Below are 18,464 nucleotides of genomic sequence, written 5' to 3'. Positions count from 1 at the left end.
CGACCCACTGAGGTAACGGGCGTTTTATCGCCCCTGACGGTGTCTGAGACGCCTGGACAGGCACTAATTGATTTGTCGGCTGTCTCATGTCGTCAACAGTTTTTTGTAAAGTGCTGACATTGTCACGTAGTTCTTTAAATACAACCATCCAGTCAGGTGTCGACTCCCTAGGGGGTGACATCACTAATACAGGCAATTGCTCTGCTTCCACATCATTTTCCTCCTCATACATGTCGACACAATCGTACCGACACCCAGCACACACACAGGGAATGCTCTGATAGAGGACAGGACCCCACTAGCCCTTTGGGGAGACAGAGGGAGAGTTTGCCAGCACACACCAGAGCGCTATATATATATCAATAGGGATAACCTTATATAAGTGTTACTCCCTTTTATAGCTGCTGTTTATAATTTAGCTGCCAATAGTGCCCCCCCCTCTCTCGTTTTTACCCTGATTCTGTAGGGACTGCAGGGGAGAGTCAGGGAGCCGTCCTTCCAGCGGAACTGTGAGGGAAAATGGCGCTTGTGTGCTGAGGAGATAGGCTCCGCCCCTTCACGACGGCCTTATCTCCCGCTTTTTTCTGGAAAACTGGCAGGGGTTAAATACATCCATATAGCCCAGGAGCTATATGTGATGTATTTCTTTTGCCATCCTAAGGTATTTCTGTTTTTATTGCGTCTCAGGGCGCTCCCCCCCAGCGCCCTGCACCCTCAGTGACCGGAGTGTGAAGTGTGCTGAGAGCAATGGCGCACAGCTGCAGTGCTGTGCGCTACCTTAGTTGAAGACGGGAACGTCTTCTGCCGCCGATTTCACCGGACCTCTTCGTTCTTCTGGCTCTGTAAGGGGGCCGGCGGCGCGGCTCCGGGACCCATCCAGGCTGAACCTGTGATCGTCCCTCTGGAGCTAATGTCCAGTAGCCTAAGAAACCCAATCCACTCTGCACGCAGGTGAGTTCGTTTCTTCTCCCCTTAGTCCCACGATGCAGTGAGCCTGTTGCCAGCAGGACTCACTGAAAATAAAAAACCTAAAATAAACTTTTACTCTAAGCAGCTCAGGAGAGCCACCTAGCATGCACCCTTCTCGTTCGGGCACAAAAATCTAACTGAGGCTTGGAGGAGGGTCATAGGGGGAGGAGCCAGTGCACACCAGCTAGTTCAAGCTTTTACTTTTGTGCCCAGTCTCCTGCGGAGCCGCTATTCCCCATGGTCCTTACGGAGTCCCAGCATCCACTTAGGACGTTAGAGAAAATCATTTTTAAAAGCGTGTTTTTTTAACTGTAAACCGTGCAGCTGCAAGTTGTCACAGTTGTAAAATATACTGGCTGCTATGAATATTATTCCCTTCAAATATGTTGGAAGCTGTGTCATCGCTGAAGCTCGAACAGCAACAAAAAAGCCAGCGGAACCCAACAGTTGGCACATGCAGTGAGACTCAGCTGGGTACAGGGCAAACAGTATGAGGCTTTTAGAGATTACTTGAAGAAAATACTTATCAATTATAGCTGCTATCTTGCAGTCACCATGTAGCAGTTTTATGTGACCCTGTATAACAGGAGAGTTATGTACTGGGTATTATTCTACATATCTTAAAAACAAACTAGATAAGAGAGTACCTCATAATCCAGCTCCTGAATCATAGCATGAATATGCATAGACCGTGAGTGTGTTGCTTACCTTCTCTATTCTATGCTCCTAAAGCTTTTATCCGTAGTAAGAGTTGGCAATAATAAATAAAACCAGAAAGCCCTGGTATGTATTAGCTATGTCGTAACAGGCTGCATCAGTATGCACCCAGATGTTTTATATTATATGCCGCGTATAACAAAAATGCTGGGATTCAGAATGATTTGTTTTTCTTCAAAGTTTGATCTCTAATGTAGCCCATACACTTGTGAGATAATCGGTGCTAACCTTCAATTCCGACCGCCTCTGTGATAGAAACTGAAGGATTGTATGCACATTTTAGGTTCCTTGCGACGCGATGCGCGGGCACACCAGTCGAATCTCGCATCTAAGATAGTATGTGCTGCACTTAATAGTTATCAAATCGCAGTGCGATCGCATGTGTTTTTAAAAACACATGAGATATATCGCACTGCAATGCTCGATGGGCACCCGCCGGGAGCGGACGGAGGCCGCTCCCACTCGGCGGTGACGTGCCCATCACGTGATTACCATGTGATCTATCGCATGATCAGATGGTAATCACTTTGGCAGTTCAGGTGCGATGCCCCGCGACATTGCGGGGCATCGCATAAGTGTATGGGCACCATTAGGATAGAGAACATGGAGGGATTGCAGCAGAGATATCTGATAGGGATGCAGTTAATATACCGGCTGTCGGGACACCGACGTTCAGGAAACCGATGCCGGAATACCAGCAGCCAGTGTAATGCTGCCGTCTGGAATTCCGACAAACGCGGGGTATTCCCACTCGATTGGTGGTTCCACGCCATCAACTGAGTGGGAATGTAACCCGGGCCTGAAGCATGGCAAGTGCAGCGATCCCGCGAGGAGAGTCACTGCCTCGCTGACGGAATTCCGGCATATGGGATGCCGTTATTGGAAAAGTGACAGCCAGCATCCCGTATGCCGGGATATCATATGTATTCCATCTAAGGATGTGCACCGGAAATTTTTCGGGTTTTGTGTTTTGGTTTTGGATTCGGTTCCGCGGCCGTGTTTTGGATTCGGACGCGTTTTGGCAAAACCTCCCTGAAATTTTTTTGTCGGATTCGGGTGTGTTTTGGATTCGGGTGTTTTTTTTTCAAAAACCCCTCAAAAACAGCTTAAATCATAGAATTTGGGAGTCATTTTGATCCTATAGTATTATTAACCTCAATAACCACAATTTCCACTAATTTCCAGTCTATTCTGAACACCTCACACCTCACAATACTATATGATGCAAAGAAAATAGAAAAAGAGGTGCACTGTGGTCGCTGGACGGCTAAGCTAAGCGACACAAACACCACAATATCACAGGAATTATTCGCTCTAATCAATGGTATTATTGGTCCAAATCACTGGAAGAAAATGACAATCACTGGAATTATTTGTTCTAATCAATGGTATTATTGGTCCAAATCACTGGAAGAAAATGACAAAATCACTGGAATTATTTGTTCTAATCAATGGTATTATTGGTCCAAATCACTGGAAGAAAATGACAAAATAACTGGAATTATTCGTTCTAATCAATGGTATTATTGGTCCAAACACTGGAAGAAAATCACAAAATCACTGGAATTATTCGTTCTAATCAATGGTATTATTGGTCCAAATCACTGGAAGAAAATGACAAAATCACTGGAATTATTCGTTCTAATCAATGGTATTATTGGTCCAAATCACTGGAAGAAAATGACAAAATCACTGGAATTATTCATTCTAATCAGTGGTATTATTGGTCCAAATCACTGGAAGAAAATGACAAAATCACTGGAATTATTCGTAAACATTTGTAGAAAGTCGCTGCTTTCTGATTACAGAATGCTCAGATATTCCTGTGAATCCACAATCCCTTCCCAGAGGAAAAAGAAATTGAGAAACCGTTGTTTGAGAACGTTTGTTTTCTTACCCTTACAAAGGAACAAACCACTTTCCAAGAAGACTGACGTTTTTGGGATTATGGAGACATAATGTTTTTGAATATAAATCCTAAAGCAGGTGGTGTATTAGAGCAAAAGAGTGCAACAGACCAGCCATGCAGTTTCTGAAATATTATGACAAAATGTTACTGTATTTCATAAGCACTCATTCCTAACTCTGCTAAGTACTGTTTGGTATACTGTATCTGGCTTCCATGAGGTAGTTGTCCATTATTTCAGCTTCCATTGACCTTTTTGAAAGCGGTAGAAGTTATCGATTCTTTTTTTATTTTTTTTATTTTCCCCTATTTTTAATTTTCTCCTGCATAGCCCAGTAAAATGTTGCAATGTTAAGTATTGACTTGTGCCTTCTGGGGGTCCACTTCTTCACCAAACCCAGCCAAATCTCATCCTAACCCTCTGTTCCACGTTCTCTATGTACCCCATCTGTGTCACCCATGTCTGTCTACCCCTCCCCTTTAGATTGTAAGCTCTCACGAGCAGGGCCCTCTTCCCTCATGTGCTTATCCTTTGTCTTACTTTAATAATCTTCAACTGTACCACATCCAGCAGTCTTCTGCCACCTGATACTTATTCCAGTGTCATCTGCTGATGTAACTATGTGTATTTACCCTGTACTTGTCCTATACTGTCATCAACTGTTGGTTGCTGTTTTCCTGTTTGATTATTTATGTACTCTGTAATTGGGCGCTGCAGAACCCTTGCGGCGCCATATAATTAAATAATAATAATAATATAGGGTGTATAATCCCCAGGTGTATCTCACACATCACACAGTACAGTATATAGGGTGTATAATCCCCAGGTGTATCTCACACATCGCTCAGTACAGATTACAGGATGTATAATCACCAGGTGTATAACACAAGTCGCACAGTACAGTGTACATATTGGTCACAACAATGCAGCAGATATTGAGCACTGATCAGGATACTAGAAGTGACACAGAGCTGCAAGATAGAGCAATGGCCTACTGTACTGTACTATATATGTATACTGCTTGTCACCAAAATGCTGCACTGTCCTACTATATACTGCTCACAATAATGCAGCACAGATATGGAATGGATACTTGCAGTGACACAGAGCTGTAAGATACAGCAATGGCCTTCTGTACACAACTATATACTGGTGGGTCACCAAAATGCTGCACTGTAATAATAAGAATTTACTTACCGATAATTCTATTTCTCGGAGTCCGTAGTGGATGCTGGGGTTCCTGAAAGGACCATGGGGAATAGCGGCTCCGCAGGAGACAGGGCACAAAAAGTAAAGCTTTCCGATCAGGTGGTGTGCACTGGCTCCTCCCCCTATGACCCTCCTCCAGACTCCAGTTAGGTACTGTGCCCGGACGAGCGTACACAATAAGGGAGGAATTTTGAATCCCGGGTAAGACTCATACCAGCCACACCAATCACACTGTACAACCTGTGATCTGAACCCAGTTAACAGTATGATAACAGCGGAGCCTCTGAAAAGATGGCTCACAACAACAATAACCCGATTTAATTAGCAATAACTATGTACAAGTATTGCAGATAATCCGCACTTGGGATGGGCGCCCAGCATCCACTACGGACTCCGAGAAATAGAATTATCGGTAAGTAAATTCTTATTTTCTCTATCGTCCTTGTGGATGCTGGGGTTCCTGAAAGGACCATGGGGATTATACCAAAGCTCCCAAACGGGCGGGAGAGTGCGGATGACTCTGCAGCACCGAATGAGAGAACTCCAGGTCCTCTTTTGCCAGGGTATCAAATTTGTAGAATTTTACAAACGTGTTCTCCCCCGACCACGTAGCTGCTCGGCAAAGTTGTAATGCCGAGACCCCTCGGGCAGCCGCCCAAGATGAGCCCACCTTCCTTGTGGAATGGGCCTTAACAGATTTAGACTGTGGCAGGCCTGCCACAGAATGTGCAAGTTGAATTGTGCTACCAATCCCACGAGCAATCGACTGCTTAGAAGCAGAAGCACCCAGCATTGTTGGGTGCATACAGGATAAACAGCAAGTCAGATTTCCTGACTCCAGCCAACCTGGAAACTATATTTTCAGGGCCCTGATAACATCCAGCAACTTGGAGTCCTCCAAGTCCCTAGTAGCCGCAGGTACCACAATAAGCTGGTTCAGGTGAAACGCTGACACCACCTTAAGGAGAAACTGGGGACGAGTCCGCAGCTTTGCTCTGTCCGAATGGACAATCAGATATGGCTTTGTGAGATAAAGCCGCCAATTCTGACACTCGCCTGGCCGAGGCCAGGACCAACAGCATGGTCATTTTCCATGTGAGATATATCAAATCCACAGATTTGAGTTGTTTAAACCAATGTGATTTTTTAGGAATCCCAAAACTACGTTGAGATCGCCCAGTGCCACTGGAGACATCAAAGGGGCTGTATATGCAGTACTCCCTTAACAACTTCTGGACTTCAGGAACTGAAGCCAATTTCTTTCTGGAAGAAAATCAACAGGCCGAAATTTGAACCTTAATGGACCCAATTTGAGACCCATAGACACTCCTGTTTGCAGGAAATGTAGAAATTAACCTAGTTGAAATTCTTCCGTGGAGCCTTCCTGGACTCACACCCTGGCACATATTTTCACCTAAGTGGTGATAATGTTGTGCGGTCACCTCCTTCCTGGCTCTGCCCAGGGTAGGGATGACCTCTTCCGGAATGCCTCTTTCCCTTAGGATCCGGCGTTCACCCGCCTTGGCGTCAACGCAGCTGCGGTAAGTCCCGGAACAGACACGGTTCTTGCCGAATCAAGACCCTTCTTAGTATCTCTTTAAGTTCCGGGAACCAAGTCCTTCTTGGCCAAACCGGAGCCACGAGTATAGTTCTTACTCCTCTCCTTCCTATCATTTTCAATACATTGGGTATGAAAAGCAGAGGATGGAACACATACACCGACTGGTACACCGACGGTGTTACCAGAGCGTCCCAGCTATTGCCTGAGTGTCTCTTGACCTGGCGCTTCAGGTGGGACGCCATCATAACCACCTTTGGTCTTTCCCAACGGTTTACAATCATGTGGAAACTTCCAGATTAAGTTTCCACTTTTCCGGGTGGAATTCATTTATGCTGAGGAAATCTTCCCAGTTGCCCACTCCCGGAATGAACACTGCTGACAGTGTTATCACATGATTTTCCGCCCAGCGAAGAATCCTTGCTGTCATTGCCCTCCTGCTTCTTGTGTCGCCCCGTCTGATAACGTGGGCGACCGCCATGATGATGTCCTACTGGATCAGCACCGGTTGACTTTGAAGCAGGAGTCTTCCTAGGCTCAGAGCATTGTAAATTGCCCTTAGCTCCAGTATATTCATGTGGAGAGAAGTCTCCAGACTTGACCACACTTCCTTGGAAATTTTTTCCCTGTGTGACTACTCCCCAGCCTCTCAGGCTGGTATCCGTGGTCCCCAGAACACAGTCCTGAATGCTGAGTGTGCTGCCCTCTAAAAGATGAGCACTCTGCAGCCCCCACAGAAGAGACACCCTTGTCCTTGGAGACAGGATTATCCGCTGATGCATCTGAAAATGCGATCCGGACCATTCGTCCAGCAAATCCCCTGAGATCTGCCGAATGGAATCGCTTCGTAAGAAGCCACCATTTTTCCCAGGACTCCTGTGCATTGATGCACTGATACTTGGCCTGGTTTTAGGAGGTTTCTGACTAGGTCGAATAACTCCTTGTCTTTTTCCTCCCGGAGGAACACCTTTTTCTGGACTATGCCCAGAATCATTCCTAGGAACAGCAGACGTATCGTCGGAAAACAGCTGCGATTCTTGGAATATTTAGAATCCAGTCGTGCTGTCGTAGAACTACTTTAGATAGTGCTCTTCCGACCTCCAACTGTTCTCTGGAACTTGCCCTTTTCAGGATATCGTCCAAGTAAGGGATAATTTAGATGCCTTTTTTCTTTGAAGAAACATCTTTTCGGCCATTACCTTGGTAAAAGGCCCGGGGTGCCGTGGATAATTCAAACGGCATCGTCTGAAACTGATATTGACAGTTCTGTACCACGAACCAGAGGTACCCTTGTTGAGAAGGGCAAATTTGGACATGGAGGTAATCCTTGATGTCCAGGGACACCATATAGTCCCCTTTTTTCCGGTTCGCTATCACTGCTCTGAGTGACTCCATCTCGATTTGAACCTTTTATGTAAGTGTTCAAAGATTTCAGTTTAGACTATGTCTCACCAAGCCGTCTGGCGTCAGTACCACAATATAGTGTGGAAAAATAATACCCTTTTCCTTGTTGTAGGAGGGGTACTTTGATTATCACCTGCTGGATATACAGCTTGTGAATTGTTTCCAATGCTGCCTCCCTGTCGGAGGGAGCCGTTGGTAAAGCAGACTTCAGAAACCTGCGAGGAGAAGATGTCTCGACTCTCCAATCTGTACCCCTGGGATAATACTTGTACTATCTAGGGGTCAACCTGCGAGTGATCCCACTGCGCGCTGAGACTCTTGAGACTACCCCCCCACCTTGAGTCCGCTTGCATGGCCCCAGCGTCATGCTGAGGACTTGGCAGACGCGGTGGAGGGCTTCTTTTCCTGGGAAGGGGCTGCCTGCTGCAGTCTACTTCCCTTACCTCTATGTCTGGGCAGATATGACTGGCCTTTTGCCTGCATGCCCTCATGGGAAAGGAAGGATTGAGGCTGAAAAGACGGTGTCTTTTTCAGCTGAGATGTAACTTGGGGTAAAAAGGTTGGATTTCCCAGCTGTTGCCGTGGTCCCCAGGTCCGATGGACCGACCCCAACTAACTCCTTCCCTTTATACGGCAATACTTCCATGTGCCGTATGGGATCTGTATCACCTGACCACTGTCGTGTCCATGACATCTTCTGGGTGATATGGACAACGTACTTATCTTGATGCCAGAGAGCAAATATCCCTCTGTGCATCTCACGTACATATATATAGAATGCATCCTATTAAATGCTCTATATGAATAAAATATTTTCAGTCAGGGAATCCGACCAAGCCAACCCAGCACTGCATCTCCAGGCTGATGGCGATCGCTGGTCGCAGTATAACCACCGTATGTGTGTATATACTTTTTAGGATATCTTTCCAGCTTCCTATCAGCTGGCTCCTTGAGGGCGGCCGTATCTGGAGACGGTAACGCCACTTGATAAGCGTGTGAGCGCCTTATCACCCTAAGGGGTGTTTCCCAACGCGCCCTAATTTCTGGCGGGAAAGGGTATAACGCCAATATTTGCTATCGGGGTAACCCCACGCATCATCACACACTTCATTTTATTTTATCTGATTCAGGAAAAACTACAGGTAGTTTTTTCACTCCCACATAATACCCTTTTTTGTGGTACTTGTAGTATCAGAAATATGCAACACCTCCTTCATTGCCCTTAACGTGTGGCCCTAATGAGAAATACGTTTGTTTATTCACCGTCGACACTGGATTCAGTGTCCGTGTCTGTGTCTGTGTCGACCGACTGAGGTAAATGGGCGTTTTTAACGCCCCTGACGGTGTTTCTGAGACGCCTGGACCGGTACTAATAGTTTGTCGGCCGTCTCACGTCGTCAACCGACCTTGCAGCGTGTTGACATTCTCACGTAATTCCCTAAATAAGCCATCCATTCCGGTGTCGACTCCCTAGAGAGTGACATCACCATTACAGGCAATTTCTCCGCCTCCTCACCAACATCGTCCTCATACATGTCGACACACACGTACCGACACACAGCACACACACCGGGAATGCTCTGACAGAGGACAGGACCCACACTAGCCCTTTGGGGAGACAGAGGGAGAGTTTGCCAGCACACACCAAAACGCTATAATTATATAGGGACAACCTTATATAAGTGTTTTCCCTTATAGCATCTTTATATATATCTCAATATCGCCAAAATCAGTGCCCCCCCTCTCTGTTTTAACCCTGTTTCTGTAGTGCAGTGCAGGGGAGAGCCTGGGAGCCTTCTCTCCAGGCTTTCTGTGAGAGAAAATGGCGCTGTGTGCTGAGGAGATAGGCCCCGCCCCTTTTTCGGCGGGCTCGTCTCCCGCTATTTAGTGAATCTTGGCAGGGGTTAAATATCTCCATATAGCCTCTGGGGGCTATATGTGAGGTATTTTTCGCCAAAAAAGGTTTTCATTTGCCTCCCAGGGCGCCCCCCTCCCAGCGCCCTGCACCCTCAGTGACTGCCGTGTGAAGTGTGCTGAGAGGAAAATGGCGCACAGCTGCAGTGCTGTGCGCTACCTTTAGAAGACTGCAGGAGTCTTCAGCCGCCGATTCTGGACCTCTTCTTACTTCAGCATCTGCAAGGGGGCCGGCGGCGCGGCTCCGGTGACCATCCAGGCTGTACCTGTGATCGTCCCTCTGGAGCTGATGTCCAGTAGCCAAGAAGCCAATCCATCCTGCACGCAGGTGAGTTCACTCCTTCTCCCCTAAGTCCCTCGTTGCAGTGATCCTGTTGCCAGCAGGACTCACTGTAAAATAAAAAACCTAAGCTAAACTTTCTCTAAGCAGCTCTTTAGGAGAGCCACCTAGATTGCACCCTTCTCGGCCGGGCACAAAAATCTAACTGGAGTCTGGAGGAGGGTCATAGGGGGAGGAGCCAGTGCACACCACCTGTTCGGAAAGCTTTACTTTTTGTGCCCTGTCTCCTGCGGAGCCGCTATTCCCCATGGTCCTTTCAGGAACCCCAGCATCCACAAGGACGATAGAGAAACTATATATACTGCTCACAAAAATGCTGCACAGATATGGAATGGATACTTGCAGTGACACAGAGCTGCAAGATACAGCAATGGCCTACTGTACACAACTATATACTGTTGGGTCACCAAAATGCTGCACTGTAATACTATATATACTGCTCACAAAAATGCTGCACAGATATGGAATGGATACTTGCAGTGACACAGAGCTGCAAGATACAGCAATGGCCTACTGTACACAACTATATACTGTTGGGTCACCAAAATGCTGCACTGTTATACTATATATACTGTTCACAAAAATGCCACACAGATATGGAATGGATACTTGCAGTGACACAGAGCTGCAAGATACAGCAATGGCCTACTGTACACAACTATGGCCCTCATTCCGAGTTGATCGCTCACAAGGCGATTTTAGCAGAGTTGCTCACGCTAAGCCGCCGCCTACTGGGAGTGTATCTTAGCATCTTAAAATTGCGAACGATGTATTCGCAATATTGCGATTACAAACTACTTAGCAGTTTCAGAGTAGCTCCACACTTACTCGGCATCTGCGATCAGTTCAGTGCTTGTCGTTCCTGGTTTGACGTCACAAACACACCCAGCGTTCGCCCAGACACTCCTCCGTTTCCCCGGCCACTCCTGCGTTTTTTCCGGAAACGGTAGCGTTTTTTCCCGCACGCCCATAAAACGGCCTGTTTCCGCCCAGTAACACCCATTTCCTGTCAATCACACTACGATCGCCGGAGCGATGAAAAAGCCGTGAGTAAAAATACTATCTCCATTGTAAAATTACTTGGCGCAGTCGCAGTGCGAATATTGCGCATGCGTACTAAGCGGAATTTCACTGCGATGCGATGAAAAATACAGAGCGAACGACTCGGAATGAGGGCCTATATACTGTTGGGTCACAAAAATGCTGCACTGTAATACTATATATACTGCTCACAAAAATGCTGCACAGATATGGAATGGATACTTGCAGTGACACAGAGCTGCAAGATACAGCAATGGCCTACTGTACACAACTATATACTGTTGGTCAACAAAATGCTGCACTGTAATACTATATATACTGCTCACAAAAATGCTGCACAGATATGGAATGGATACTTGCAGTGACACAGAGCTGCAAGATACAGCAATGGCCTACTATACACAACTATATACTGTTGGGTCACCAAAATGCTGCACTGTAATACTATATATACTGCTCACAAAAATGCTGCACAGATATGGAATGGATACTTGCAGTGACACAGAGCTGCAAGATACAGCAATGGCCTACTGTACTGTACTACTATAAGTATAATTATATACTGGTGGTCCCCAGTTCCCACAATAAAGCACACTGAGCACAGATATTTGCAGCACACTGAGCACAGATATGGAGTGAATTCAGGCAGAGAACGTAGATATTTTCAGCACACTGAGCACAGATATTTGCAGTACACTGAGCACAGATATTTGCAGCACACTGAGCACAGATTACGGAGCTTTTCAGGGAGAGAACACAGCCACGTCCTCTCCGTTCAATCTCCAATGCACGAGTGAAAATGGCGGTGACGCGCGGCTCTTTATATAGAATACAAATCTCGCGAGAATCCGACAGCGGGATGATGACGTTCGGGCGCGTTCGGGTTAACCGAGCAAGGCGGGAAGATCCGAGGCTGCCTCGGACCCGTGTAAAATGGGTGAAGTTCGGGGGGGTTCGGATCTCAGAGAACCGAACCCGCTCACCTCTAATTCCATCTAATATGTAGCATGCTACCTCCATTTCAAAACGCAACTGCAACCCCCGTAGGATTCTATGAGGGCTGCTATGCAGACAGACAGGGCCGTAACTCATATTTACCCACTTTTCAAACCTGGAGAGGAGATGCTGTTCCAGACTTCAGGTAGCGGGACTGGATTCTCATGTCATTAGACCCCACCCCAACATGGGGAAACTGACACGATTCATGGGTCAGCTATGAGGGGGCAGGGCTAAAATGACGCTTTCCACATCATTAAACCCCGCCCCTCCAGATGGAACCAGGATTCCTCTGTTAATCGCCTCCATCCTAGAGATGAGCGCCTGAAATTTTTCGGGTTTTGTGTTTTGGTTTTGGGTTCGGTTCCGCGGCCGTGTTTTGGGTTCGAACGCGTTTTGGCAAAACCTCACCGAATTTTTTTTGTCGGATTCGGGTGTGTTTTGGATTCGGGTGTTTTTTTCAAAAAACACTAAAAAACAGCTTAAATCATAGAATTTGGGGGTCATTTTGATCCCAAAGTATTATTAACCTCAAAAACCATAATTTACACTCATTTTCAGTCTATTCTGAATACCTCACACCTCACAATATTATTTTTAGTCCTAAAATTTGCACCGAGGTCGCTGTGTGAGTAAGATAAGCGACCCTAGTGGCCGACACAAACACCGGGCCCATCTAGGAGTGGCACTGCAGTGTCACGCAGGATGTCCCTTCCAAAAAACCCTCCCCAAACAGCACATGACGCAAAGAAAAAAAGAGGCGCAATGAGGTAGCTGTGTGAGTAAGATTAGCGACCCTAGTGGCCGACACAAACACCGGGCCCATCTAGGAGTGGCACTGCAGTGTCACGCAGGATGGCCCTTCCAAAAAACCCTCCCCAAACAGCACATGACGCAAAGAAAAAAAGAGGCGCAATGAGGTAGCTGTGTGAGTAAGATTAGCGACCCTAGTGGCCGACACAAACACCGGGCCCATCTAGGAGTGGCACTGCAGTGTCACGCAGGATGTCCCTTCCAAAAAACCCTCCCCAAACAGCACATGACGCAAAGAAAAAAAGAGGCTTTTTACTGATATTTGGTGTTTTGGATTTGACATGCTCTGTACTATGACATTGGGCATCGGCCTTGGCAGACGACGTTGCTGGCATTTCATCGTCTCGGCCATGACTAGTGGCAGCAGCTTCAGCACGAGGTGGAAGTGGATCTTGATCTTTCCCTAATTTTGGAACCTCAACATTTTTGTTCTCCATATTTTAATAGGCACAACTAAAAGGCACCTCAGGTAAACAATGGAGATGGATGGATTGGATACTAGTATACAATTATGGACGGGCTGCCGAGTGCCGACACAGAGGTAGCCACAGCCGTGAACTACCGCACTGTACTGTGTCTGCTGCTAATATATAGACTGGTTGATAAAGAGATAGTATACTCGTAACTAGTATGTATGTATAAAGAAAGAAAAAAAAACCACGGTTAGGTGGTATATACAATTATGGACGGGCTGCCGAGTGCCGACACAGAGGTAGCCACAGCCGTGAACTACCGCACTGTACTGTGTCTGCTGCTAATATATAGACTGGTTGATAAAGAGATAGTATACTCGTAACTAGTATGTATGTATAAAGAAAGAAAAAAAAACCACGGTTAGGTGGTATATACAATTATGGACGGGCTGCCGCCGAGTGCCGACACAGAGGTAGCCACAGCCGTGAACTACCGCACTGTACTGTGTCTGCTGCTAATATATAGACTGGTTGATAAAGAGATAGTATACTCGTAACTAGTATGTATGTATAAAGAAAGAAAAAAAAACCACGGTTAGGTGGTATATACAATTATGGACGGGCTGCCGCCGAGTGCCGACACAGAGGTAGCCACAGCCGTGAACTACCGCACTGTACTGTGTCTGCTGCTAATATATAGACTGGTTGATAAAGAGATAGTATACTCGTAACTAGTATGTATGTATAAAGAAAGAAAAAAAAACCACGGTTAGGTGGTATATACAATTATGGACGGGCTGCCGAGTGCCGACACAGAGGTAGCCACAGCCGTGAACTACCGCACTGTACTGTGTCTGCTGCTAATATATAGACTGGTTGATAAAGAGATAGTATACTCGTAACTAGTATGTATGTATAAAGAAAGAAAAAAAAACCACGGTTAGGTGGTATATACAATTATGGACGGGCTGCCGAGTGCCGACACAGAGGTAGCCACAGCCGTGAACTACCGCACTGTACTGTGTCTGCTGCTAATATATAGACTGGTTGATAAAGAGATAGTATACTCGTAACTAGTATGTATATATAAAGAAAGAAAAAAAAAACCACGGTTAGGTGGTATATACAATTATGGACGGGCTGCCGAGTGCCGACACAGAGGTAGCCACAGCCGTGAACTACCGCACTGTACTGTGTCTGCTGCTAATATATAGACTGGTTGATAAAGAGATAGTATACTCGTAACTAGTATGTATGTATAAAGAAAGAAAAAAAAACCACGGTTAGGTGGTATATACAATTATGGACGGGCTGCCGAGTGCCGACACAGAGGTAGCCACAGCCGTGAACTACCGCACTGTACTGTGTCTGCTGCTAATATATAGACTGGTTGATAAAGAGATAGTATACTCGTAACTAGTATGTATGTATAAAGAAAGAAAAAAAAACCACGGTTAGGTGGTATATACAATTATGGACGGGCTGCCGAGTGCCGACACAGAGGTAGCCACAGCCGTGAACTACCGCACTGTACTGTGTCTGCTGCTAATATATAGACTGGTTGATAAAGAGATAGTATACTCGTAACTAGTATGTATGTATAAAGAAAGAAAAAAAAACCACGGTTAGGTGGTATATACAATTATGGACGGGCTGCCGAGTGCCGACACAGAGGTAGCCACAGCCGTGAACTACCGCACTGTACTGTGTCTGCTGCTAATATATAGACTGGTTGATAAAGAGATAGTATACTCGTAACTAGTATGTATGTATAAAGAAAGAAAAAAAAACCACGGTTAGGTGGTATATACAATTATGGACGGGCTGCCGAGTGCCGACACAGAGGTAGCCACAGCCGTGAACTACCGCACTGTACTGTGTCTGCTGCTAATATATAGACTGGTTGATAAAGAGATAGTATACTCGTAACTAGTATGTATGTATAAAGAAAGAAAAAAAAACCACGGTTAGGTCACTGGTATATACAATTATGGACGGGCTGCCGAGTGCCGACACAGAGGTAGCCACAGCCGTGAACTACCGCACTGTACTGTGTCTGCTGCTAATATAGACTGGTTGATAAAGAGATAGTATACTACTAATATTATATACTGGTGGTCAGGTCACTGGTCACTAGTCACACTGGCAGTGGCACTCCTGCAGCAAAAGTGTGCACTGTTTAATTTTAATATAATATTATGTACTCCTGGCTCCTGCTATAACCTATAACTGGCACTGCAGTAGTGCTCCCCAGTCTCCCCCACAATTATAAGCTGTGTGAGCTGAGCAGTCAGACAGATATATAATATATATAGATGATGCAGCACACTGGCCTGAGCCTGAGCAGTGCACACAGATATGGTATGTGACTGAGTCACTGTGTGCTGTGTATCGCTTTTTTCAGGCAGAGAACGGATTATAAATAAAAGTGGTGGTCACTGGTCACTATCAGCAAAACTCTGCACTGTACACTACTGAGTACTCCTAATGCTCCCCAAAATTAGTAAATCAAGTGTCTCTCTAATCTATTCTAATTCTAAACGGAGAGGACGCCAGCCACGTCCTCTCCCTATCAATCTCAATGCACGTGTGAAAATGGCGGCGACGCGCGGCTCCTTATATAGAATCCGAGTCTCGCGATAGAATCCGAGCCTCGCGAGAATCCGACAGCGTCATGATGACGTTCGGGCACGCTCGGGTTAACCGAGCAAGGCGGGAAGATCCGAGTCACTCGGACCCGTGAAAAAAAACATGAAGTTCTGGCGGGTTCGGATTCAGAGAAACCGAACCCGCTCATCTCCATCCTCCCTGCTTCACTAGGAAGTGGGTGGGATGTGGGAGAGCTGCCTACTCTTCTGGAATCTGCAAGTAGGCAAGTGTGCCATAACCAGGGGTGTACAAACAGTGCCAGAGCTTAGAGCCCTGTATCTGGTCAGCTCCAGATATGCACACTGCAGCTCTTACAGCCAGAGGCGTATCTAGCACGGGGCGAGCAGGGCACGTGCCCTGGGCGCCATGGCAGCCCCAACAGAGGGGGGCGCCACCGGCACCTGCACGGCCCACTCGCCCCATGCTTCAGGGATTCCGCCGGCGCTACCCGCGGCGCTTTCCCTGTCTCCCCGGCTGCTGTGCCTGTCACAATAGACAGGCAGCGGCAGCCAGGAGCCTCCCCCTACTCCCCCCTGCAAAGTGACTGTGTGTGTACGCGATCGCGTGCGCGATCATGACCGCGGAGGTGCGCGCATGCGCATGCGCGACCTCGGGGGGGGGGGGGGGCGTGCGTGCGTGCGGCCCCTGCCCTCAGCCCTGACAGCAGTGAGTGGCGTGCAGGTGAGCGGGAAGGGGGTGCGGGACATTTTTTTTGTGTGTGTTAAGTGTGTGTGTGTCGGACAGTGTGCGTGTGTGTTGTGTGTGGGACATTGTGTGTGTATGGGACAGTGTGAGTGTTAATTGTGTGTGTGGGACAGTTTGAGTGTGTGTAAATTGTGTGTGTGTGACTGCGTGTGTGTGGGACAGTGTGCGTGTGTTAATTGTGTGTGTGTGTGTGTGACAGTGTGAGTGTGTTAATTGTGTGTGTGGGACAGTGCGTGTTTGTTAATTGTGTGTGTGTGTGACAGTGTGTGTGTGTTAATTGTGTGTGTGTGTGGGACAGTGTGAGTGTGTTAATTGTGTGTGTGTGGGAAAGTGCGTGTTTGTTAATTGTGTGTGGGACAGTGTGCGTGTGTGTTATTTGTGTGTGTGGGACAGTGTGCGTGCGTGCGTGTTAATTGTGTGTGGGACAGTGTGCGTGTGTTAATTGTGTGTGTGTGTGTTAATTGTCCCGGCGGTTATTGGCGTCTGTAGTGTGCGCCCCATCCTCCTCCGCTGCCGCTGACAGGAGCGGCGGTGTGCGGCTCTCCCCCTCCTCCGCCGGCTCCGTCCTCCCGTCGTGGCCCTGCAGTGTGTGCCGGTCTCCCCAGCAGCAGCAGCAGGTTAGTCTCTCCCCCCCCCCCCCTCTCTCTCTCTCTCTCTCTCTCTCTCTCTCTCTCTCTCTCTCTCTCTCCTCCTGTGGATTGCAGTTTGTAAGTATCATTTTAATTTTTACAGGTACCCCTATTGAATTCTACTGGACAAGTGGACGTGATCGGCGTGGGATGTAGGTAAGTAATCTGTCTCTTATTTTTACAGGTACCCCTATTGGATTCTACTGGACAAGTGGACGTGATCGGCGTGGGATGTAGGTAAGTAATCTCTCTCTCATTTTCACAGGTACCCCTATTGGATTCTACTGGACAAGTGGACGTGATCGGCGTGGGATGTAGGTAAGTAATCTCTCTCTCATTTTCACAGGTACCCCTATTGGATTCTACTGGACAAGTGGACGTGACCGGCGTGGGATGTAGGTAAGTAATCTGTCTCTCATTTTTACAGGTACCCCTATTGGATTCTACTGGACAAGTGGACGTGATCTGCGTGGGATGTAGGTAAGTAATCTCTCTCTCATTTTCACAGGTACCCCTATTGGATTCTACTGGACAAGTGGACGTGACCGGCGTGGGATGTAGGTAAGTAATCTGTCTCTCATTTTTACAGATTCCCCTACTGGATTCTACTGGACAAGTGGACATGACCAGCGTGGGATATAGGTAAGTAATCTGTCTCTCATTCTTACAGGTACCCCTATTGGATTCTACTGGACAAGTGGACGTGATCGGCGTGGGATGTAGGTAAGTAATCTCTCTCTCATTTTCACAGGTACCCCTATTAAATTCTACTGGACAAGTGGACGTGACCAGCGTGGGATGTAGGTAAGTAATCTGTCTCTCATTTTTACAGGTACCCCTACTGGATTCTACTGGACAAGTGGACGTGACCGGCGTGGGATGTAGGTAAGTAATCTGTCTCTCATTTTTACAGGTAACGCTATTGGATTCTACTGGACAAGTGGACGTGACCGGCGTGGGATGTAGGTAAGTAATCTGTCTCTCATTTTTACAGGTACCCCTATTGGATTCTACTGGACAAGTGGACGTGACCGGCGTGGGATATAGGTAAGTATGTGTGAGTGTGTCAGTGTGCTTTAATAAATTTTTACTGTCACGGTGTGTGAGTTGTGTTTTTATTTGGGTATTTTTTCTGTTGTAGAACTACAGGTACCGGCGGGCCCGTTATTTCCCTGCATGTTGGTACTTGAGGTTCTCCAA

The 18,464-nt window shown here is 46.9% G+C and overlaps 2 protein-coding genes across 4 annotated transcripts in view; one reads left to right on the top strand and one right to left on the bottom strand.

Annotated features, from left to right (window-relative positions):
- The window catches only part of LOC135005405 (fibrinogen-like protein 1), a 149,052-nt gene extending 147,286 nt beyond the window's left edge, over positions 1-1,766 (bottom strand). The window contains exon 1 of one of the 2 annotated variants that reach the window (XM_063951930.1): positions 1,678-1,766. Coding sequence is in view for 1 of the 2 variants with exons in the window: in XM_063951929.1 (XP_063807999.1) it covers positions 1,617-1,655 (39 nt within the window). In the remaining variant the exon portion in view is untranslated. Of the gene's footprint in view, positions 1-1,616 lie in introns of both variants that reach the window. The other variant, XM_063951929.1, reaches the window with a different exon arrangement.
- Positions 1-18,464, top strand: part of LOC135005292 (phosphatidylinositol 3,4,5-trisphosphate 3-phosphatase TPTE2-like) — a 295,357-nt gene that overhangs the window by 126,860 nt on the left and 150,033 nt on the right. The window contains exon 1 of one of the 2 annotated variants that reach the window (XM_063951919.1): positions 16,549-16,611. The exons of the other annotated variant lie outside the window; for it this stretch is intronic. The gene's annotated coding sequence lies outside the window, so the exon portion shown is untranslated. Of the gene's footprint in view, positions 1-16,548; positions 16,612-18,464 lie in introns of those variants that run through there. 2 annotated transcript variants of the gene reach the window in all.

Source organism: Pseudophryne corroboree, chromosome 2, assembly GCF_028390025.1.
Source record: "Pseudophryne corroboree isolate aPseCor3 chromosome 2, aPseCor3.hap2, whole genome shotgun sequence".
In the NCBI taxonomy this organism is placed as follows: Eukaryota; Metazoa; Chordata; class Amphibia; order Anura; family Myobatrachidae; genus Pseudophryne; species Pseudophryne corroboree.
The sequence above is the reverse complement of the archived record's forward strand: the minus strand, read 5'-3'. Positions and strand labels throughout refer to the sequence as shown.